The sequence below is a fragment of the Amia ocellicauda genome, chromosome 2, assembly GCF_036373705.1.
Source record: "Amia ocellicauda isolate fAmiCal2 chromosome 2, fAmiCal2.hap1, whole genome shotgun sequence".
Classification (NCBI taxonomy): domain Eukaryota; kingdom Metazoa; phylum Chordata; class Actinopteri; order Amiiformes; family Amiidae; genus Amia; species Amia ocellicauda.
In genome coordinates, this window is record NC_089851.1 from 39,763,811 (window position 1) to 39,787,672 (window position 23,862).

General features: G+C 39.6%; 2 protein-coding genes across 9 annotated transcripts in view; both read left to right on the top strand.

The window, feature by feature from the left end:
* Positions 1–11,872, top strand: part of vps41 (VPS41 subunit of HOPS complex) — a 78,619-nt gene extending 66,747 nt beyond the window's left edge. For 2 of the 4 annotated variants that reach the window (XM_066723488.1, XM_066723496.1), the window contains exons 20-29: positions 850–891; positions 993–1,043; positions 3,029–3,166; positions 3,746–3,800; positions 6,186–6,326; positions 6,561–6,697; positions 9,341–9,440; positions 10,000–10,044; positions 10,958–11,037; positions 11,609–11,872. In XM_066723488.1, the coding sequence (XP_066579585.1) occupies positions 850–891; positions 993–1,043; positions 3,029–3,166; positions 3,746–3,800; positions 6,186–6,326; positions 6,561–6,697; positions 9,341–9,440; positions 10,000–10,044; positions 10,958–11,037; positions 11,609–11,749 (930 nt within the window). In that variant the 3' untranslated portion in view covers positions 11,750–11,872. The remainder of the gene's footprint in view (positions 1–849; positions 892–992; positions 1,044–3,028; positions 3,167–3,745; positions 3,801–6,185; positions 6,327–6,560; positions 6,698–9,340; positions 9,441–9,999; positions 10,045–10,957; positions 11,038–11,608) is intronic. The other 2 variants (XM_066723506.1, XM_066723514.1) reach the window with 1 other exon arrangement.
* A 7,809-nt stretch (positions 11,873–19,681) lies between these two features.
* The window catches only part of amph (amphiphysin), a 92,619-nt gene continuing 88,438 nt past the window's right edge, over positions 19,682–23,862 (top strand). For all 5 annotated transcript variants that reach the window (XM_066723523.1, XM_066723532.1, XM_066723542.1 and 2 more), the window contains exon 1: positions 19,682–19,791. In XM_066723523.1, coding sequence (XP_066579620.1) covers positions 19,723–19,791 — 69 coding nt within the window. In that variant the 5' untranslated portion in view covers positions 19,682–19,722. The remainder of the gene's footprint in view (positions 19,792–23,862) is intronic.

A 23,862-nucleotide genomic window follows, 5' to 3' on the forward strand; every position in this document is an offset into this window, starting at 1 on the left:
ATGTAACTTTTAAACAAAACTAATACTCTGTTTCCTTCCTTTCATTGCCAAGCAACCAGTAGAACACATAGGCCCATGTAATAAATTGGACCAGACACAATATATTAAAAGAAGCCATTGGTACCAGATTGCTTTTAAAAATCGTTTTTAAAAATAAAACTTTGAATATTTTCCTTTGACATTTGTGTCATACAAAGTTAGTTTATTCTCAACAGCATTCAGGGGATGTGGCCACCAGGGGGGGCAGGGGGGCAGCAGCCCACTTTTCTTACTGATTTGCGTCCATAAGTGTAAGCAGCCTGTATTCAGGTCCGTAGTTTGCAATTAGCAGGCTGGTAAATGTTTTTTTGTCCGTGTTGATTCTCAGAGGTACCTCTTGCAGGATCCACCCTCTGTTTTAGCTTGAATAATAAGAAATGTGGCATTGCAATATTTAGAGCTGCGATTCCATCGAAGAATTTGTATTGAATTGGTAGGAACAGATATAATTGACATAAACAGGTATTTTACAGACTTTTGTAAGAATATGTGAAAGAACAGCATATGTGCTACTGCAACTTGATACACAAATGTTTTCTGTTGCAAACGGTTTTCTTTCTTTGATGGAAATGAGAACAAATTCACTTATTTCTTCTGTAACAACATTGGTAACAGTGTTAACATTTTTATTTCCAGACTAGATTTAGAGAGTATTTGTTTTTGTGTTGTCTTTATATATATTCAACTAAGTTAGTGAGTTGGATAAGTTATTTAGATGACTTATGCACATAGTTTGTCATTTAAACATAAAGGATTAAGTTAGTATTATAGTTGTTGGTATGGTGTTCAATAATTTGTTGTCATTTTCAGAAAGCAGTTGATATGCTTTTGGACAATGAAGACAAAATATCGGTGAGTTGAGCAAATTCAAGACCAGTGTTAAGACATTATGTGAAAGTGAAAATGATGTGCACTTCTTGTCATGTGTATTTATTATTTTTTCATTTTTTCAGACTGAGAGAGTGGTGGAAGAGCTGAAAAATCGTCCTGAATTACTGCATGTAGTGAGTACAATCCATGAGCTTTATTTGCTGTGCCTCCGTACTTGATTGTTTTTCTCTAATTTGTTTTTGTTGCAGTACTCAAGCTGTAGGGGCAGTTTGCAGTACAGCCTTCATTCACTGCTTTTATAACCCCCATAAATTAAATCATATGTAAGGGAAGGTTGCCTTTCACTCTTGGCTATAAAATAAATAGCTTAAGCAATAGTTTTATGAACTCCAACTTTATGTTCTATCTACACCGATCAGCCATAACATTATGACCACTGACAGGTGAAGTGAATAACACGGATAATCTCGTTATCATGGCACCTGTCAATGGGTGGGATATATTAGGCAGCAAGTGAACATTTTGTCCTCAAAGTTGATGTCTTAGAAGCAGGAAAAATGGGCAAGCGTAAGGATCTGAGCGACTTTGACAAGGGCCAAATTGTGATGGCTAGACGACTGGGTCAGAGCATCTCCAAAACTGCAGCTCTTGTGGGGTGTTCCCAGTCTGCAGTGGTCAGTACCTATCAAAAGTGGTCCAAGGAAGGAAAAGCGGTGAACTGGCGACAGGGTCATGGGCGGCCAAGGCTCACTGATGCACGTGGGGAGCGAAGGCTGGCCCGTGTGGTCCGATCCAACAGACGAGCTACTGTAGCTCAAATTGCTGAAAAAGTGAATGCTGGTTCTGATAGAAAGGTGTCAGAACACACAGTGCATCACAGTTTGTTGCGTATGGGGCTGCGTAGCCGCAGACCAGTCAGGGTGCCCATGCTGACCCCTGTCCACTGCCGAAAGCGCCTACAATGGGCACGTGAGCATCAGAACTGGACCACGGAGCAATGGAAGAAGGTGGCCTGGTCTGATGATTCATGTTTTCTTTTACATCACGTGGATGGCTGGGTGCATGTGTGCTGCTTACCTGGAGAACAAATGGCACCAGGATGCACTATAGGAAGAAGGCAAGCCGGCAGAGGCAGTGTGATGCTTTGGGCAATGTTCTGCTGGGAAACCTTGGGTCCTGCCATTCATGTGGATGTTACTTTGACACATACCACCTACCTAAGCATTGTTGCAGACCATGAACACCCTTTCATGGAAACGTTATTCCCTGATAGCAGTGACCTCTTTCAGCAGGATAATGCGCTCTGCCACAAAGCAATAATGGTTCAGGAATGGTTTTAGGAACACAACAACAAGTTCAAGGTGTTGACTTGTCCTCCAAATTCCCCAGATCTCAATCCAATCGAGCATCTGTGGGATGTGCCAGACAAACAAGTCCGATCCATGGAGGCCCCACCTCGCAACTTACAGGACTTAAAGGATCTGCTGCTAACGTCTTGGTGCCAGATATCACAGCACACCTTCAGAGGTCTAGTCATAATGTTATATCAGTGTATATAGCTGCCCCTTAAGTCTCCATTTATCTCTAGTCATTTTAAAGTATTATTATTATTATTATTATTATTATTATTATTATTATTATTATTATTATGTATTCCTTGTCCAGGGCAACTTACACAATATAAGAGCAATACAAAGTACAATAATACAATGCAATTCAAGGCATAATACAATTTACAAATTCACAATTTACACAAGTGTATATAAGATATACAGTAAACGATATATAATGTCTTACATCCTAGATTGTAAAAGCTGATAAGTGCAGACAAGATGTTACGTCAAAGTTAAGAACTAAGGAAGAGGGAGAATCTAAATAAAAAATATGAGTACTAGTAATGCAAAGGCAAGAGTATGACAAAACATTGTATTAGTGCAATCTTACAGGAGAGTAAATGACTAAATTACAAGTACTGTCTGAAAAGGTGTGTCTTGATTAATCTCTGGAAGGAGGTCAGAGACTCTGCTGTCTTGACTTCAGTGGGAAGGTCGTTCCACCACTTAGGGGCCAGAGATGAGAAGGAGCGGGCTCTGGCGAATGTCCACCAGCTTCTCCAGTAAAACCAACCGTGCTTATAACATGTGCATTATTTTTCCAGTACCTGCATAAGCTGTTCAAGAGAGATCACCACAAGGGACAGAAATACCACGAGAGGCAGATCAGTCTGTATGCTGAGTTTGACCGTCCCAACTTGCTGCCATTCCTGAGAGACAGCACCCACTGTCCCTTAGAGAAGGTACATATCACATGAGGAAAGCAACCCCAGTCAGACTCAATACAATTTGGCATTGTAATACGTGTTTTGATTTATTGATCCGTAGGAAGTATTGTAGAATGTAATACATTATCTTATTGTCAAAACCAAATATAGAATAGTAATGTATACAACACTTCTACTAATAATATTTCAAAGTAACTGCATGTTTAAGAGATTAATCTCATGGCTTCTAAGTACCGAATTGAAACTTTTTCAGGTTACACATATCCGGATATGACCAGCAGATGGCAGGCAAATCAAGTTAGCTACTTCCTGTATGCTTACACCCAGAGCAAATGCTTCAATGACATAATCGATTTCAGTTTTCAAACAGTTCGACCTGTTCAGTGAATTTAAGAGGAAACGGAAGGATGCCAGAGGTTTATTTGGACTTTTAAAGAGAAAAAAAGAAACATTGAATCTCTGTGAAGACACATTTAACTTGGATAAATTACCTAACGTACATAGCTTTAGTCTTCAAAATGATTAACATAATCATATATTTTATGCCTCATTAATATTGCTTAAAAAGGGAATTGTTTTTCTTCTGTTCTGTAGGCCTTGGAAATTTGCCAGCAGAGGAATTTTGTGGAGGAGATGGTGTTTTTGCTAAGTGAGTTTATTTAAATGAGCTATTGCTGTAGGTTGAACTATTCATATTTGATTTGTGTGTTTCAAAACAAAGTACTAAGTGCCACAGAAATGCATTTATATCCCTACTCATTGTGAAAGAAAACGATTTTACAGAGACCCTCAGGAAATAAAAAATACATTATAGGTACAGTGAGGGAAAAAAGTATTTGATCCACTGCTGATTTTGTACATTTGCCCACTGACAAAGAAATGATCAGTCTATAATTTTAATGGTAGGTTTATTTTAACAGTGAGAGACAGAATAACAACAAAAAATCCAGAAAAACGCATTTCAAAAAAGTTATACATTGATTTGCATGTTAATGAGGGAAATAAGTATTCGACCCCTTCGACTTAGTACTTGGTGGCAAAACCCTTGTTGGCAATCACAGAGGTCAGACGTTTCTTGTAGTTGGCCACCAGGTTTGCACACATCTCAGGAGGGATTTTGTCCCACTCCTCTTTGCAGATCCTCTCCAAGTCATTAAGCTTTCGAGGCTGACGTTTGGCAACTCAAACCTTCAGCTCCCTCCACAGATTTTCTATGGGATTAAGGTCTGGAGACTGGCTAGGCCACTCCAGGACCTTAATGTGCTTCTTCTTGAGCCACTCCTTTGTTGCCTTGGCTGTGTGTTTTGGGTCATTGTCATGCTGGAATACCCATCCACGACCCATTTTCAATGCCCTGGCTGAGGGAAGGAGGTTCTCACCCAAGATTTGACGGTACATGGCCCCGTCCATCGTCCCTTTGATGCGGTGCAGTTGTCCTGTCCCTTAGCAGAAAAACACCCCCAAAGCATAATGTTTCCACCTCCATGTTTGATGGAGGGGATGGTGTTCTTGGGGTCATTCCTCCTCCTCCAAACACAGCGAGTTGAGTTGATGCCAAAGAGCTCGATTTTGGTCTCATCTGACCACAACACTTTCACCCAGTTCTCTTCAGAATCATTCAGATGTTCATCGGCAAACTTCAGACGGGCCTGTACATGTGCTTTCTTGAGCAGGGGGACCTTGCGGGCGCTGCAGGATTTCAGTCCTTCACGGCGTAGTGTGTTACCAATTGTTTTCTTGGTGACTATGGTCCCAGCTGCCTTGAGATCATTAACAAGATCCTCCCGTGTAGTTCTGGGCTGATTCCTCACCGTTCTCAAGATCATTGAAACTCCACGAGGTGAGATCTTGCATGGAGCCCCAGACCGAGGGAGACTGACACTTATTTTGTGTTTCTTTCATTTGCGAATAATCGCACCAACTGTTGTCACCTTCTCACCAAGCTGCTTGGCGATGGTCTTGTAGCCCATTCCAGCCTTGTGTAGGTCTACAATCTTGTCCCTGACATCCTTGGACACCTCTTTGGTCTTGGCCATGGTGGAGAGTTTGATCTGATTGATTGATTGCTTCTGTGGACAGGTGTCTTTTATACAGGTAATGAGCTGAGATTAGGAGCACTCCCTTTAAGAGAGTGCTCCTAATCTCAGCTCGTTACCTGTATAAAAGACACCTGGGAGCCAGAAATCTTGCTGATTGATAGGGGATCAAATACTTATTTCCCTCATTAACATGCAAATCAATGTATAACTTTTTAGAAATGCGTTTTTCTGGATTTTTTTGCTGTTATTCTGTCTTTCACTGTTAAAATAAACCTACCATTACAATTATTGACTGATCATTTCTTTGTCAGTGGGCAAACGTACAAAATCAGCAGGGGATCAAATACTTTTTTCCATCACTGTATATGTTTCAAGCCCAAGGTGATGTCTCTAGGTTTAACAGGGATGGTGGATGATATGTGAACTTCAAACTGCCATCAAATATACCTGCTATCATTGAGACTAAACAAGATCAATGACATTTTTAAAAACATTTGCTATTTTTAAGACCATTTGGAACATTCAGCATGTTGAGTGTAAAATGGGCCTTACCGCCTTGCACTCAACTTCCATCTGAAACAATGGTAGATACAAACTACATATGCACTAGGGAGCAGTTGGGATGCAGTCCAAGAGCTCAAGGCTCATAAAGGGATATTGGCCAAAGAAGAAAATCACAGAGAAAAAATATACAGTGATTCAATAATAAATAAATAGCAACTTTTACCAGGAACCATTGATCTCATGTTTTCTTTGTGTGTTTATTGTTTAATTAATCACAAATTTAGTAGGAATGGTAACAATGAGAATACATACAATTATTCTTTAGCTTCTGAGGTTCCATCTCTAAGATCGGGTTCTTGCAGTAGGTATATATGACAACAATAAAACGATGGATCGTGATTTGCGTAAACCTGCTTTATATATTACTGGGGAACAATTGAAATAATCTTATTTGTTTTAAACAATTCTGCTAACCCTGATATCTTCTGCAGGCAGGATGGGTAACAGCCGACGAGCTCTCCAAATGATCATGGAGGAGCTCTGTGATGTCGACAAGGCCATTGAGTTCGCCAAGGAGCAAGACGACGCTGAGCTATGGGAGGACCTCATCTCCTATTCCATAGACAAGCCACGTATGTTACCAGCTGATCCCGGGTAGAAGTATCTGCAGTCTTGGCAGTTGTGTAAATGTCAGTGTCAGTATTTCTGCTGGTAAATGGCACTATTTCAGGTGACAGGAGTCAGTCATTATGTGTTGTTGCATGAACGCCATTTCATTTTTGAGATTTTGTGCATTGTAAATTCTGTGAATGTAAACGCGGGGATACATTTGAGTGTTCAGGTTTTTATTTTTCTCCATTTTGTAGCGTTTATCACAGGCTTGCTGAATAACATTGGAACCCATGTTGACCCTATTCTCCTGATCCACCGCATTAAGGAAGGCATGGAAATCCCCAACCTGAGAGACTCGCTGGTCAAAATCCTGCAGGACTACAATCTGCAAGTAAGTAGAGATGATGTCCATTAATACTACTAGTATTGCTTGAACTTCAAACTCTTCCTCAGTTTTGATTATTGCAAGGCTTTAAATCTATCACAGAATTGAATTTCTGATATTTCGTAACAGAATTTTATGACACTACTGGCATGACGCTACATAACATAGAATTGAAATGTACATTTTACTCAGACATACAAAAGGCCAAAGAATAGTGTGAGCAGTTGTGTAGTTGCTTTTAATCAAGTTAGAATGTGTATCTTTAGCCCCATTCACACGCAAACAATTGCTGGCTTTTTGGTGGCATTTTGTTGCCGGCAATGTCTGTGTGAACGGGTTTATGCCTGCATGTCGACACCAGCAATTTTCCGGCAAGGATCCTCTTCTAAATACCAGCAATTCTCCGGCAATGGGTCTGTGTGAATGGAGCAGGAAAACTAATGCTGCCAAATGATGCATCACGTCCTTGCTAACTGATGTAACCAATCAGAATGGGGCACATTTTTGCCTTTTGACCACAACACAACAAGGTTAACAAGAACTTGTGACCGTGTTGTTAGAAACGGCGGAGCAATTCTGAGTGTTATTGATGAACCAACAGGTTGGTGACGTATGTAATGCTAACTATTGTCTCACACATGTCAGAATTTATAAACCAATAAATCATGCAAAATATAATCTCTGTATACAGGCATATACACTCACCTAAAGGATTATTAGGAACACCTGTTCAATTTCTCATTAATGCAATTATCTAACCAACCAATGACATGGCAGTTGCTTCAATGCATTTAGGGGTGTGGTCCTGGTCAAGACAATCTCCTGAACTCCAAACTGAATGTCTGAATGGGAAAGAAAGGTGATTTAAGCAATTTTGAGCGTGGCATGGTTGTTGGTGCCAGACGGGCCGGTCTGAGTATTTCACAATCTGCTCAGTTACTGGGATTTTCACGCACAACCATTTCTAGGGTTTACAAAGAATGGTGTGAAAAGGGAAAAACATCCAGTATGCGGCAGTCCTGTGGGCGAAAATGCCTTGTTGATGCTAGAGGTCAGAGGAGAATGGGCCGACTGCTTCAAGCTGATAGAAGAGTAACTTTGACTGAAATAACCACTCGTTACAACCGAGGTATGCAGCAAAGCATTTGTGAAGCCACAACACGTACAACCTTGAGGCGGATGGGCTACAACAGCAGAAGACCCCACCGGGTACCACTCATCTCCACTACAAATAGGAAAAAGAGGCTACAATTTGCACAAGCTCACCAAAATTGGACAGTTGAAGACTGGAAAAATGTTGCCTGGTCTGATGAGTCTCGATTTCTGTTGAGACATTCAGATGGTAGAGTCAGAATTTGGCGTAAACAGAATGAGAACATGGATCCATCATGCCTTGTTACCACTGTGCAGGCTGGTGGTGGTGGTGTAATGGTGTGGGGGATGTTTTGTTGGCACACTTTAGGCCCCTTAGTGCCAATTGGGCATCGTTTAAATGCCACGGCCTACCTGAGCATTGTTTCTGACCATGTCCATCCCTTTATGACCACCATGTACCCATCCTCTGATGGCTACTTCCAGCAGGATAATGCACCATGTCACAAAGGTCGAATCATTTCAAATTGGTTTCTTGAACATGACAATGAGTTCACTTGTACTAAACTGGCCCCCACAGTCACCAGATCTCAACCCAATAGAGCATATTTGGGATGTGGTGGAACGGGAGCTTCGTGCCCTGGATGTGCATCCCACAAATCTCCATCAACTGCAAGATGCTATCCTATCAATATGGGCCAACATTTCTAAAGAATGCTTTCAGCACCTTGTTGAATCAATGCCACATAGAATTAAGGCAGTTCTGAAGGCGAAAGGGGGTCAAACACAGTATTAGTATGGTGTTCCTAATAATCCTTTAGGTGAGTGTATGTTATATATGTTAGACTGCATTACAGTGACACTGACAGTAGTTTGTTTTGCATTATTTAAGTAGATTTAAAGGTAGTAATGTCAAACTTAAAAAAAAAAAAAAAAATGTTTTGAGCAATGAATCAATTGCAGATCAGCACACCCAGACTTTTGGTAGATATAGATATACACACAATGTAATGTCTTGCTTTTTTGCTCTCAATTATTTTAGTTGATTTAAGACCCCACACAATGCCTCTCGTTATGCGACCATGAACCGAGAGCCGTCTCATACTGGGTTCACTGGTTCAAATGATCTTAGATCGCTGAGTCCTGTGACACCACAAAAACCATTCAACCTGATGACCTGGTCATAGCGCAAAGAAGCACCCTAGTTTGCATTTCCATTCTGACTATTTGTTCTTGGTAGTGATTCCGAACTGAACCAGCGCCCTGGTCAGAACCAATAGACCAGTAAACACAGTGGAAGGAAACTGCCAAAACTTTTACAAACACGTCCAGAGTATCAGTCCGTGTCTCCTCTCTCGAATCCACAGGCTTCTGTAGTGTCTCGTTCCCATGGCTACAGCACTCTTGCCGGCAATCTCTGGTTTCTGTGTGAATGGGTACTTTAATAGAATATGTTTAAAGGAACCATTGTTTCCATTGTTTCAGATACAGAACTGAATATAGAACTGATATTTCAAAGGAACCATACTCCTAATAATGTATCTTTCTCTGCCATAGATTTTACTTCGAGAAGGATGTAAGAAAATATTAGTTGCAGATTCCTTATCACTGCTGAAGAAAATGCAGAGAACACAAATGAGAGGAGTCCGTGTGGATGGTGGGTAACTTTTAAAATAATGTAATAAACCACAGGGAAAAAAACACCAAAAAGCTATTTAATTCTATTGTCTTAGTTTCCTAGTACACTTCCCAGTTGCTTTCAATTAAATACACTATGAATACACTGTACTTCAATCAAAATAAGAAACCGTTTTGAGAAAAAAAAATGTTTTGTTAATTGATAGTGATAACAAGTTTATATATGATTATTGTATTCCTTTCAGTGCAGTAGCATTGGAAATGGCTTGTCCTCACTACCTATAAATCTGTCAGGAGTGCTGTGTTTCCAGTTGACTCCTGCCTAATTTCTGCCTGTAATGTTTGGAAACACTTGTGCTTATGTGTTTGTCTGCAGCTGAAACTAGGAATTCACACTAAACTGAACATGAACACGAACAGACAAACAAATGACCTTAATCCATTCAAGATGTATTAGTTCAAATTGGTGCACTGCTGTTACCAGCACATATTGTTTTACATCAATGATCAGCCTTTTTTCTATGACTAGCACATTTATTAATACAATAATGTTTGCTTGTTTTTATTGTTCTCCACAGAAGAGAATATATGTGAATCTTGTCATGCTCCAGTTCTACCATCAGGTACGTTTATTAGATAAATGGATATGAGATTGTGGAGACAGTAGAGAGCCATTTCCCTTAGCCAGCAGTTTTCCTTCAATGTGACTTAAGCTAATCAGTCTTTTTGTACATAATGTACAAATAGTTTCTACTTTCTAATAGTTTCTAATACTACTGCTTCTACAAAAAAGTAAAATGAGGCAAACTTGAAACTAAACAGCAAAGAATGTTGGATATGTTGGATATATAATCTTCTTAAAAACTTGTTCCTAACAGTTTAAAATTTCCCAGACAACTTAACCTCTGTGCGTAGGCTAGACAAAATCACATTTTAATGTATTGTCAGAAGCCATATTCTACTACTTTTCAATCAAAACATGATAGGGTACACATTTGAAATTTAGGTCAAAGTTATTGGTTCATATTTATTCATGGGTTAGTAGGAGTGTGTAAGTAAAGTATCTGTTATATTCCATCTGTTAAGTAACTTTAAATGTTTTAGCATCTGCTAAATAATTAAATTAATTAAGGTGAAGTCTCTCCTGATCAAATCAGTATCTTTGTGAATAAATTATGAGCAGCTGATCAGATAACCAGAACTCTCAGTGTGTCCCAGTTAACATTGTACCATAATAATATTATTATACGGGAGAAATAGCTCTCCTTTGGGATATTTACAGAAACCATGTTTATGATGAAAGTAATTATTTTAAATGGTAAAAGTTACACAAAAAAAAATCAAAAAATCACAGATACTTTATTTAAACATTCTTAGTAACACATGAGAAAATATGAACCAATCTTTTTGGTGGGTGTGTCAGTTCCCCTTGAAGAATGAAAATGCAGTTAGGAATCCAGAGATAAACCATAACAGATATGTTTTGAGTTTTGACTGTGACTTTAGGTGTAACATTGGTAGTGATTCTGCTTTCAGATACAGCCAAGCTATTCAGTGTGGTGGTGTTTCACTGCAGGCACATGTTTCACAAGGAATGCTTGCCCTCTTCAGGAACTGTAAGGACCTCTCTCCCTCTCCCTCTCCCTCTCTCTCTCTCTCCTTCTCTCTCCTTCTCTCTCTCTCTCTCTCTCTCTCTCTCATTTAACACAAAACACATTGCCAAAAGTATTCACTAGTTTAATGTTCTGTTTATAGTTATTCAGTAACTCTCAGTTATTCAGAGTATTGCATTAAAGATATCACACCTACAATCCAGAGTGGTCATATATTTCATAAACATGCTTGTTAAATAACCAAATGTATTATTTGATCTATGTAGACTACATGTGTCCTTTTTGTGTATTCATATTGTTGTTGGAGCCCCAAAAGCAGGCAAAGATCATTGTTTCACTTGCTGTAGAATGATTGACACTAGAGGGAAAAGGCTGAGCCAAAATTAAAAACAAAATAAATACATATATTACCACATTAATGAATTCATTTTGATATGTATTTTAATTTTGGCACAGATTATCCTCCATAGTAAAGTGCATTACTCTTTTATAAACTATAGACATTTAAGTGTACAGCTGCAATTGTCTTAACTACATAAGCTATATATATATATATATATATATATATATATAGCTTGTCTTAATCATGTTCGCTCTCATTCCAGATCCCTGCAGTCCAGTTCTGCAATATCTGCAGTGCGAAGCGCAGAGGCCCTGGCAGTGGCATCTTGGAGATGAAAAAATAACCAGGACTCCGAAATGTGTCTTCGTGTAACATTGTGCCCTTTTATTGACTAGAACATGTTAGTGACATGCCATTACTTCTGTATTTAATAAGATAGCATGTCGGCTTTATTTCGCACTGCTTACAATAAAATACTAATATTGTTAACATATATATACACACGTGATTGTGAAGTATGATTTGTGAAGTTCAACAGCTTTAAATGAAGAGCAGCTTTGCTTCAGGGAAATGTAAATGTTGTGTAAGTTACTAATAAACCAAGAATAACATTTCACAACATCCATTACCAAAACACATTCACAATCCTAATTATTGCCAGTGCATTGTTACAATATATACAGTTTTATACTAAAGTATTGTGGTTTTGAAATAGCGGTGGATGCTTAATTCCCTGTTTTAAGGCAAATAAATGAAACAGTATAGCACAAAAAAACATTTAATTAACATTCAACCTTGAATATTCATACTCTTGGATAGACAATTATATTTTTTGTCATTTGGATTTGTTTTCAAACTTATGGGTCATTTTATAATAAATACTGAGTGTGAAGAAAGTAAAGAATTCATTTCAGTTCAATTTAAAGATGTTTATGACACTGTAGTATAACAGTATATCCCACAATGCCACAGTAAAAGTGTAGTTTATTACTATTGATCGTTACTTATCTGGGCAGAATTGTAAGTAGCATATCTACATTAACAGAATATACAATAACTTTATTTTAAATACAGGAAGTCCTTGCTTAACATTGGGGTTGCAAAGCATGAAAATCAATATTAAGCTAAACATTTCCCATGGAAAACAATGAAAATGCGAAGATTATGTTCCTGGGATTTTCTTTCCTCCCTCATGCAAGACATTCATATCTTTCAAAATTGAAGAATAACTATAATGAAGCTCCAAACTAGTTTAATTAAGCAGAAAGGAACTGAGAGATCCACCCTAGTGGCAATTTCCACAGCTCTGTCTCCTGACTCAAAGTGCTGTAACACCTCTAATTTTGACTCTGCAGCGAACACTTTCTACTTGAAACACTAGACTTACTTTTGGTTGTACCTCATGGTGGTGGTAGATACTGTACCCACAGGGGACTGTCAGCCAAACGATGTTAAATGAGTCGAATGTTAACCCTGCTGTGGTACCATGGGGCCTCTGTGACCCCACCCCAAATGGTAATGTCAACGTAACTTTTTTCATGGTACCAGAGCAGGGTTAAATCAAAATGACCTTAAGAGAGACATATTAGGCAGAACTACTTGTTTGCGGGTCATAGTACACACAAATACATTAGTAGAAAAGGAATTTACATCATCATTTAAAGACAGGTTGTTTGATTCTGTGTCTGGGATTTAGGGACTAAGGAAATCATCAGTATTTACCTGTGGGACCCATCCTGAAGAATCTAGGGCTATGAGATCACCTGTCTGCTACCTGCTGTCTCATTTGGGAGCTCCCCATTGTGCTATATTTACTGCTGTGAAAAACAAGCAGAATCTTTGTCGTGTGTGGGCTAGGAATCCGATAAAGAAACACAAAGATATCACAATGCCCTTTCCTTCTACATCATTTCTTAACAGATGGGCGACTTGCAATTGTTACAATATATCACATTATTTGTACATAGAATTTCCCATTTGTTCAGCTGTTTTTTTTTACAGGAGCAATGTAAGTAAAGTCTCGATCTCGATCAAATAGTTCCCCACCTGGGATTGAACCCACAATGCTCAGGAGTCCATAATAATAATTTCTGTGGCATTTTTGCATGTCGATTTTTGCTGTCAGTGGAGTGTGCCTTCAACTCTGTTTCCAGACTGTCCAGTGCACTGATGGAATTATTGTACATTTGAAAAAATCAAAGCTTAAGTGATCACACATCTGATAATTATCGTGCAACACAGATCGTATGTATTGAAGTTAGATCTCTAGCGCTTCCTCCCTGTTGTCACCACTAGGTGGTGTATTTATGCTATTGCTATTGGTTGCATACACTTTGTTTTTACTTTGGCTTTGTATAGGTTTCACCATTGTTCATGACTGTTAATAGGTTTAGACATTTCTAGAAACTTTATCTACATTGTAAAAATAACAATTTTTGAAAGAATGTCTGATGAATGCAAGCAGGTCAGTACATTAGTATTTCATGTGAACATTTTTTAAATGAACCATTGAAGTGGCATGATGCATTTTCTCTGTAAGGATTTATGTGCCAATTTTGATAAACTATTAGCATTTCTACACTCCTCAAGGCATTATAAACAATTTAAATTATTGACCTTGAAGTATTTGTTTGTTTATTAAATGTTTTATAAAGTGCATCAGACCACACAGTGGTTTCAGAGTGCTGTACAAGTTAAATAGACACCTGAAAAGAGCTCAGATTAATCATGAAACTATAAAACAAGAATAGAGAATAAGAAGAATAGGAAAGTTTTGAGTTTCTTACGGAATGGAAGGAGTTCAAAGGTCAGATGGAGTTCAGCTGGTTGTGTATTCCAGATCTGAGGAGCAAGTACCGATATTAAACGAGTTTCTGTTTGAAGTGTGGTTGGCACAGCAACATTTTGTAGGTGGATCTCAGATTCCTGCTGGGACAGTGAACCTGCAATATGTCCGACAGATAGCGGGGAAGCTGTTGATGGAGCGCTTTGTGCTTTATGCAAAGTAGTTTAAATTGAGCCCAAAGCTCTACTGGTAACCAGTGCAGTTCCAATAAAGTTTGAGAAATGTGGTCTCGATGCTATATGCCAGTCAGGACACAGGCAGAGGTGGTTTAGATGCCCTGGAGCAGCCTGGTGCAACATCAAGGCAGGCCAACATACAAGGCATTGCCATAGTCAAGGAAGGATTTTACTCTGACATTTATGACAGTCTCTGGGATAAAGTGTTTGATTGTCCATCGATGAAACACACAGGATTTTACTACCTGTTTTATGCGTGGCAAAAATGACAGGGAACTATCTAGCACTATGCCCAGACCTTTGGTATTATTTACTAGCAGGGGGAGATTCCATTGATATTTAGAGATGTTGCTCTATGATGCAGACCATCAGGCTTGGAGTCTGGCCCAATTCTGTTTTGCCTGGGTTGAGCTTCAGCATGTTGGCAGTCATCCAGCCTTCTACGTCAGTCAGGCAGTCAGATATGGTATTAAAGCTGTCTTGAATTTCAAGGTATAGCTGAGTGTCATCAGCATACTGATGAAAGGAGAGGCCATGTGACTTTATCAGATCTCCCAATGGCTGGATATAGATGTTGAACAATAGGGGTGACAGTACAGTAAATGAGAACACATGAACTAGCAGAATTAAAATACCTTCCTACATGTTTTTATTTCTTAGAGCACTGATGACTGTATAGATTGAATCAACTTATTTATCGTAATCCATAAAGCCCACGCACTTCCTGATACACTGCTCAAAAAATTAAGGGAACACATAATCATCACAGTATAACACCAAGTCGGTTAAACTTCAGGAATATCAATCTGTCCAGTTAGGAAGCCTAAGCGATTGTGAATCAATGTCACCTATTTTGGTGCAAATGAAAGTGATAACAGGTGCACTGGAGAGGCAACAGCAAGACAACCCCCGAAAAGGGAATGGTTTTGCAGGTGGTGGCCACGGACAATTGCTCTCTCCTTATCCTTCCTGACAGATTCTTCTCTAGTTTTGTGTTTTGCTAGTGTCCTTGTCACTACTGGTAGCATGAGGCAGTACCTGCAGCCTATTCAGGTTGCACAGGTAGTCCAGCTCCTCCAGGATAGCACATCCATATGTGCCATCGCAAGAAGGTTTGCTGTGTCTCCCAGTACAGTCTCAAGAGCATGGAGGAGATACCAAGAGACGGGCCGTTACACGAGGAGAGCTGGACAGGGCCGTAGAAGGGCATCAGCCCAGCAGCAGGACCGGTATCTGCTCCTTTGTGCGAGGAGGAACAGGAGAAGCACTGCCAGAGCCCTACAAAATGACCTCCAGCGGGCTACTGCTGTGCATGTTCTGACCAAACTGTCAGAAACTCCATGAGGGTGTCATGAGGGCCCGACGTCCTCTATTGGGACCTGTGCTCACAGCCCAGCACCATGCAGCTCGATTGGCATTCGCCAGAGAACACCAGAATTGGCAGGTCCGCCATTGGCGCCCCGTTCTCTTCACAGATGAGAGCAGGTTCACACTGAGAACATGTGACAGATGTGAAAGAGTCTGGAGACGCCGTGGTGAACATTATGCTGCCTGCAACATCATCCAGCATGACCGGATTGGCGGTGGTTCAGTGATGGTCTGGGGAGGCATATCCTTGGAGGGTCGCACAGACCTCCACATGCTAGCCAGTGGTACCCTGACTGCTGTTAGGTACCGGGATGAAATCCTCAGACCCATCGTCAGACCTTATGCTGGTGCAGTGGGCCCTGGGTTCCTCCTGGTGCAGGACAATGCCCGGCCTCATGTAGCCAGAGTGTGTAGGCAGTTCCTGGATGACGAAGGCATTGATGCCATTGACTGGCCCTCACGTTCCCCAGACCTGAATCCAATTGAGAACCTTTGGGACGTTGTATATCGGTGCATCCAACACCGCCAAGTAGCGCCACAGACAGTCCAGGAGCTCACTGATACCCTGATCCAGGTCTGGAAGGAGATCCCCCAGGACACCATCCGCCGTCTCATCAGGAGCATGCCCAGACGTTGTCGGGAGTGCATACAGGCACGTGGGGGCCATACACACTTCTGAGTCACATTATGAGTTGCCGTGATGAAATTCACACAAGTTGGAACAGCCTGTGATTTCAATTGTTTACTTTGATTTTCAGTGTGAGTGTGAATCCAGCCCTCAATCAGTTGGTGATTTTGGTTTCCATTGACCGTTGTTACATCATTTTGTTCTCAATGAATTACACAATGTACAGTAAAGATTTTGATCTTTAATATATTTCGTTCATCGAGATCCGATGTGTGATTTAAGTGTTCCCTTAATTTTTTTGAGCAGTGTACTTCTTGGATAACTTGAATATGATCCATTGTCTTATAGCCACTTCTGAATCCCGCACCTATAGTGTTAGGAAAACACAGCTACTCTGAAGAGGCACATATGGAATCGCCTCCCAAACATCTGCTCAAAGGTAATGCAGCCAGCAATCAAACTGTGTATAGGCTTACAATCTCTAGCTGATTTATTTTACCATATTTTTTTTGGTAATATATAGCTTACTTTAAGGGTTTCTGTGTGGTTTAAAATACCATAACCATATGCTATTAGGCCTACTTTATTTCCACTCTCGAGGACGCATCGTCAGGTCCTGAATCTGACTGTATGATCTCCCACTATAATGTATAGACCCAGCCCTGGCCCTGGCCAAAAATGTAGCAGTACAAACATTGAACATGTAGATTAAACACAGCAATCATGTCTCTGTGAAATTTAAGCTTGATTCTATCTATATAGGCATAGACAAAATATAGATCACTGTAATTTGCACAGACCAAACACCCCCGAAAACATTCACCAGACAGCAAGAAAGCCAAAGTATATTCTTTCCACTAAAGGAAGTTGACCTGCCTGGCTTTTCTCCCTACAAAGGTGCATACAGACTATGTTATATCCAGCTGTTGTGCCGGTTCATGATAGATATAGATATTGTCGCCAGTCCATTCAGTTGTTGCTCAGTCATCGCTGAGTGAAGGGAGTTCAATCAGTTTTAGTGTTGAAAAGCTGTGTGCACCACTTGCAACAGTGCACCTGATCTGACTGTCATCAGTGCATTCATTGATGGGACAAAATGAAGACCAATCAGCCAGCTGGAATGGTGCGGTTTGGCCCCCATAAGCAAGAGGTCCGTGATAATAAAAGCATTGAATGGCAGTCACAGCATTCGCACGGTACTTGATCTGTATATTGTACTTATAGTTCACGGTTTCACGATGAAGATCTTACAGCCAATCAGTGCTTCCAGGTTTCCAAACTCCAGTATTACTTTCTCCCGTTTTTTTTAAATAATTCAAACCTGTCAAAGGCTCTTTGGATTGTCACTCTTCTTCGTCCCGCCTTCAAGCAAAAGTAAATGACCCAATCAGTGAAGCGAGGTTTTGGAAACCAACTCTGTTAGGACAGAACTGCTCTGGAGCGCAGAACTATATGATGGGTTTGATTGGTTACTTGCAAGTGGAAGGGCGGGACATATGCTGCGTTCGGGCGGTATAGTGGCAAACTGAGAAATTTCAATTTTCCTACTTAATTTTCAAATGGTTGATCAATTCGTATTTTCAAATGGGAGACTTGGTATTCTGGATGATACACGAGTTTACGATATGTGATGTACTATGCAACCTTTCACGTTTCAGGATATAATGAAGGGTTATTAAAGGTGCAGATGGCACCTTCCCCCACATCTTGCCACTCTGTGCGGTTACACACACTTGCTCAGTGGGCGAGCTGGCCCTGTATATAGCTCATGGGTAACCAAAGGTGCATTCTCAAAGATTTTCACCATTCTGTGCGTAATCTGCACAGATCGTAAAGATTCTCAGAAGACCATTTGGCGAGTTTTTATTTTATTTTTTTAGAATTGTGTTTAAAAAATTGTTAAAGCACATTTTTTTGATGTCACGAGGAGGTACTGGAACTTGGGCAGTCTCAAATTGGGAGGTACCGGCACAAATTAAGCCCTGGATAGTTCACATTGAATCCATCATTGGTGTTTTGAGCCTTCATTTCTAAAGCTTTCTATCATCGATATTTAGGATGTAAAGTAAATCAATATAAAGTAAATTTAGCTTTATGATATGTTACTTGTTGAATCAATTTAATTAAATTAGTAATGTAAATGTAAAATTACTATTTATTGTATTCACACAACTATCAAATTCAGTTTCATCCCTAATTGCAAAATGTCTAAATCTTTATTTTTTAACATGTCCGTGGACTATAGGAGAAATGTCCAGCTTGTGTTGTTTCAGGGCCTGACTTCACAATGTATTGCACCCAATAGAACCACCTTAAAAAAAAGACATTTCAGTGGTGCCATTGGGGGCAATGAATTTTGAAGTCAGGCTATAGGAAACAATGCAATAAATAGGTTTTAGACTTTTGCACATACAATTATGCTTTATGTGCCTTGTTCCAGAGCACAGAACCAGTCCCCCACCTGGGAAATGTTTTCGTTATTGCTCTAGATGCAGAAAAAATACACTTTAAGAGTGACATCAAATCCTGTTTGTATTTTGCCATAAGGCATGTGGAAGACACAGCAAAGATGTAACAAACGTTTATCTGGTCAGAAGAGACCACAATTAAACTTTTTGTCCTAAATGCAAAATGCTACGTGTGGCACAAAGCCAGCACTGCTCATCTCCCTGAGAACACCATCCCCACAGTAAAGCATGGTGCTGCAGCATCAACTTATGGCGATGCTTTTCATCGGCAGGGACTGGGACACTTGTCTGGATTGAGGGCAAGATGGATGGAGCCAAATATATGAAAATCCAAGAGGAAAAGGTGTTGTGTATATGGTGTTCATCAAAGGGAGATAATACCAATTCAATCAATTTTCAGTCGAGATTTTATCATAACAAAATATGAGAAAGTATCGGGAGGGTGCATACAATAATAATGCACTCACTATAAGAAATGTGCATACTTTCCTGCATTTGAGTGTTTGAGTGTTTGTATAGTTACCTGCCTTTTATTTTGTTAAAAGAAGCAAAACAAGGACAGTACTTGAGGCTGTATTGCAACTGGTTATTGCTGTGATTAAGTAAACCATTTAATGATGGGATATACATCTTTGATTTTCTAACCTGTGACACCACTAAACTGTGATACCCTGCCTGCATGAGATAAAACGGACATGTGCTAAAAGTGCAGTATCAAACACTAGAGCTGCAGTTAAAATGAAGTGCGGCTATATAACCGGCTGTGACTTTAAGGGCCGCTCCTCCCCCTCTCGGCTGCTTTGTCTATCACACACTCTCAGCGCCGGAGCCCAGCTCGTCTCACTTCAGCACCAGCAGCCATGGCCGACATTAAAACTGGCATCTTCGCCAAAAATGTCCAGAAAAGGCTTAGCAGAGCGCAAGAGAAGGTAGGGGGCAATCCAATTGTACAGTTGTGTTACCAAAACAATACAAGACCACGTCCGCAGGATTATGTGCACAGTGCAATATGTGAAACAGAGGATGCACAGGCTGTATTGGGAGGAGCAGGTGTAATCTGACAGCAGCAGGGTAGGAATTACAAGGGTGTTTTCAATGGCAAGTTATTTACGTTTGTACACTACGTTTGCACCTTAGTTCTTCTGCACTCACGCTCCTGTAGTTGTTTGTTTGCTATGGCGCCGCAAATAGCTGTTTGTTTCAATGACACAGTGTAATTGTATCTGTTACTGCCATTATTACATTTGATCTCAACTTCGTACATGTTGGCTGAATAGTACAAACGCATACTATATATGTACAATTTACACAGTCAACATAAAAATAGCAATGAAACAGATACACATTTTTTCTTCTTCTTTAAAATGGGCTCAACGTTGGTTTGAAATCATTGCTGCCATGGCAGTACTTGAGGTTCAGTGCTATTGATGTGTGCAATGCGTTATAAATGGCAGATCCGGACGCGTAGATGTTTAAAGAGAAGCACCACTGCGTTTTTGCCCCCCTCATATAAAAGCACTGATTAAAAATGCTTCAGCGTCTGCGAGGATGGGTTTCTGAAACGCCTCTTTGCCTTACAAGGTCAGCAGAAGGGGAGGTGGGGAAATGTTGATCTTGTGCACCAAGACTGTGGCAATCTTTGGGCTGTTTTTGAGCACTGTGTATCGCAGGGTTAGGACTGTGAAGAAGTCTCAAGAGTGTCAACTTCGGCGATTGTCATATATATATGAAATTCTCAATAGGCTGCAGTTGTAACGGTGGACACCTCTGAATGGATACTTATATATAATTATAATTTTTGGTTCCTTAGTTGGAAACCACACCGATTCCTTTAGATTAGAGGAAGCCCACTGGAAGCCTGTTTTACAGAACTGGACTTAAAAGCATTTCACAGTCCCTGTAGTAGGCCTATCTTCAGAGTACTATATATCCTTAAGTTCATCCCTTAGCTTTCTTACCATTCATTTTTAAACAGACGTAGAAGCAATGTTACACAAGTGTATAGCCTTGGCTATACATACACTGTATCTACCTATATGTATGTGTGTTTATACATTTTCACTTTGTTCTGAAATCCATTGCTTTGCTGAACGTCTTGCAAATGTAATGTAGCGTTAAATTGGACGTGCATGCATCTGCTGAATGCGTTGCCACACAATCACAGCAGCGGCCGCTTGTCTGGCTGTATTGCGTTGCGGTTGCCGTCGAGCTCCATATCACGCAATGGATGCCTCGTCAGGAGGAGCCAGAAGAGAGTAAAACTGCAGGAAAGCCGGATAAACGGCGTGATTGATGGAGGTCCAGGCTTTCCACATCAGCCGTCCCGCCTCCTCACACACACAGGCAGCGCACACATATGAACTGCTCTAAGAGGATTGCTTTGCTTTTAATATCCGCGGTCCAAATCTCATCTGTCCTAATGGTGAAGCCGAGGGGGAGCTAAACCTCTCAGCCACAGCCTGCCAGCGTCCCTGTGGCTGCAGGGCAGAGCGCATATTAAGAGGACACGCATGTGTAGGGACATTTGTCCTCATGTTAAATACATATATATCAAGGAAAGACTAAGACAAAGGCGTAATGACACTGACATAGCAAGGCGATTGCCGCATGTGACTTCAGATTGCATTACCTGCTGATTTAAATGGGAATACCTCCTGCAGAATCTAAGATACAAGTCTGCAGTAGCTGTAATGTGCATGATCTCTTTTTTTTTTTTGCCCCTGTTATTGATTGGATTTAGTCAATTAAATGGAGGCTGGCAGGGTCATTTCTCTTAGCGACAGAAATGCATGACGCATCAGTTCATGCCAGCAGTCACTAGAGGTTTGCAAACTGCCCCTGTGGCAAAGGGAAGAGGGTGGGAGTTTCCACATCACTGCCCCTGCACACATACGCTTAAATAACCCGGATGGCGTCTCTTTACATTGATCCAGTCCCTGTGCACAAATACTACAGTGTTGGCCATGCTTTTATTTAAGAGATATCAATTAGACTGCATGATCTCCAATTGGAAACACACATTATTATATAATACTACTATTAGATATAGGACATGCTGTTATGATTCGGTTAAATGAGTCTGTAATGAAGTCTTGGAATAAGGGCAGAATTCAAATAAACCTCGAAGCTGCTTGTTAAGAGCAAACTGCAAACTCCCATGAATGAAAGAAGCATCTGACAATAAATGAGTCGTGAATTATATTCATATGTTTCTAAATTGATAATCAAGCCTTTGTTTTAAATTGTTATTTTAGAAACGGTACATTTTAGAGTTTCAAAAGAGATGCTTTAAGAGTTGCTTTAAGAGTTGTTTTATTCAAAATTGAAGAGTTATACATTATTTAATGTTATGTAACATAGTCACACAGTACTATTGTGATAAGGATACACGTCTGCTCATTCCACTTAGTGAAACTGCAACAAAAATCAAGTTTTCATAGTCTTTCTCTGTGTCTGAGTTCAACTGTATCAGTTTGTCCTTTAATGTCTTCTATAAGAGTAACTACTGTCTTAATACAAGCTGCACTTTTCACACATCTCTTAGCAGGTGACTGAAAAACATTACAAATCTTTATTAAATAGTATTTGCCATTAATTGACCAGGACAGTGAGAGTGTAATATGCCTTCTAACCCTGTACATCTTAAGCACATTCATGTGGAAGTTTAGAACAGCTGTACTTTCCATTTCAGTGGAAACCATGCATCTAATGAAGCATCTGCTAAGTAGTATACTAATTTTAGATATTTTATGTGGTGGGATGTTTCAAGAAGTCCCAGCAAATGTTTATTTGTGTCACATGCATCTTTTATTTTTGTTAAACTTTATTGCTGAATTTGAATATTTGAAAAAAAAAAAATTAATTAAGCTTTTATTCAGACACAGAGGGAGGAAAGAGAAAGAATATAATAGTAAATATAACATAAACAGCTGATATATTTATTTATTTTTCTCTTTGTTATGTTGACCTACATACACAATATAGGCTAAACAGTGTAGACATAATTGCATTATTAATTACTTTCAAAGAGGACTGTTATTTTCTGTGAGACAGAAAACAAATCATCTCATAATTTTTGCCATCAGTACCTGCATTTAATTTAAACAAAATTCAATTTGTTTATATTAGCAAAGCTCTTGCTTGCAGGATATCTCCAAATCACTGTATTATCGTTGTACACATACATTTAATGTAATCTTATCAGATCTGATAATGCAAGAACTGTCCTCCCAGTATCTTCAATATACCTTTAATTTGCCAGATTTGCTTGCATACCACCAAGCCTCACCAAGCTGTATTACCTATATCCAATAATTAAACTGTGTATTCAAGCACACTATTTAACAGTTTAAATCCTGTCTTGGATACAGTTCTTGTTTGTTTTTTTGGCAAAATAAAATACAGAATAGTTGTCTACATACAACTAAAATCTAGTACACTATGTCAATATCTGAACAGTGTGAGTCCGATTGAAACATTTGCATTTTTAAAAGTAAATTCACTTTACGCTGCAAGTGTCTTTGTTTATTAATTTATTTATGTATTGTGTGAGGAGCTATGTTACTTATTTTTATTTAAATATGTTTTTATTTTCTTTAATAATTTACACTGGACAAACCTGATTCAAAAGGACTTTACATTGACTAAATACTTTGTCAGTACTAGTTTCTTTGATTTGTTAAGTTTCATTGTTGAACAGCTTTATTACAGCCTATGGTTCATGGCTAAATAAACAGTGCAAAGCTCTTGAAAACAAGCCTAAATCAAGTTATCTCTGAATTTTCTCCATAAAATGAAGGGCTAGACCTAGGGCCGGATTAAATCAAAACTTTGACCCAACCGCTAATAGAAAACTACAGAACTCAGTTGTGGCTTCATTTTTAGTAAGATGCACTTTCTTCTAATCAGAAATGTAACCGCTATGATAGATAGTATTGTAGTTTTCTATTAGTGGGTGGGTCAAAGTTTAGATTTAATCTGGCCCCTAGTCAAACCTTTGA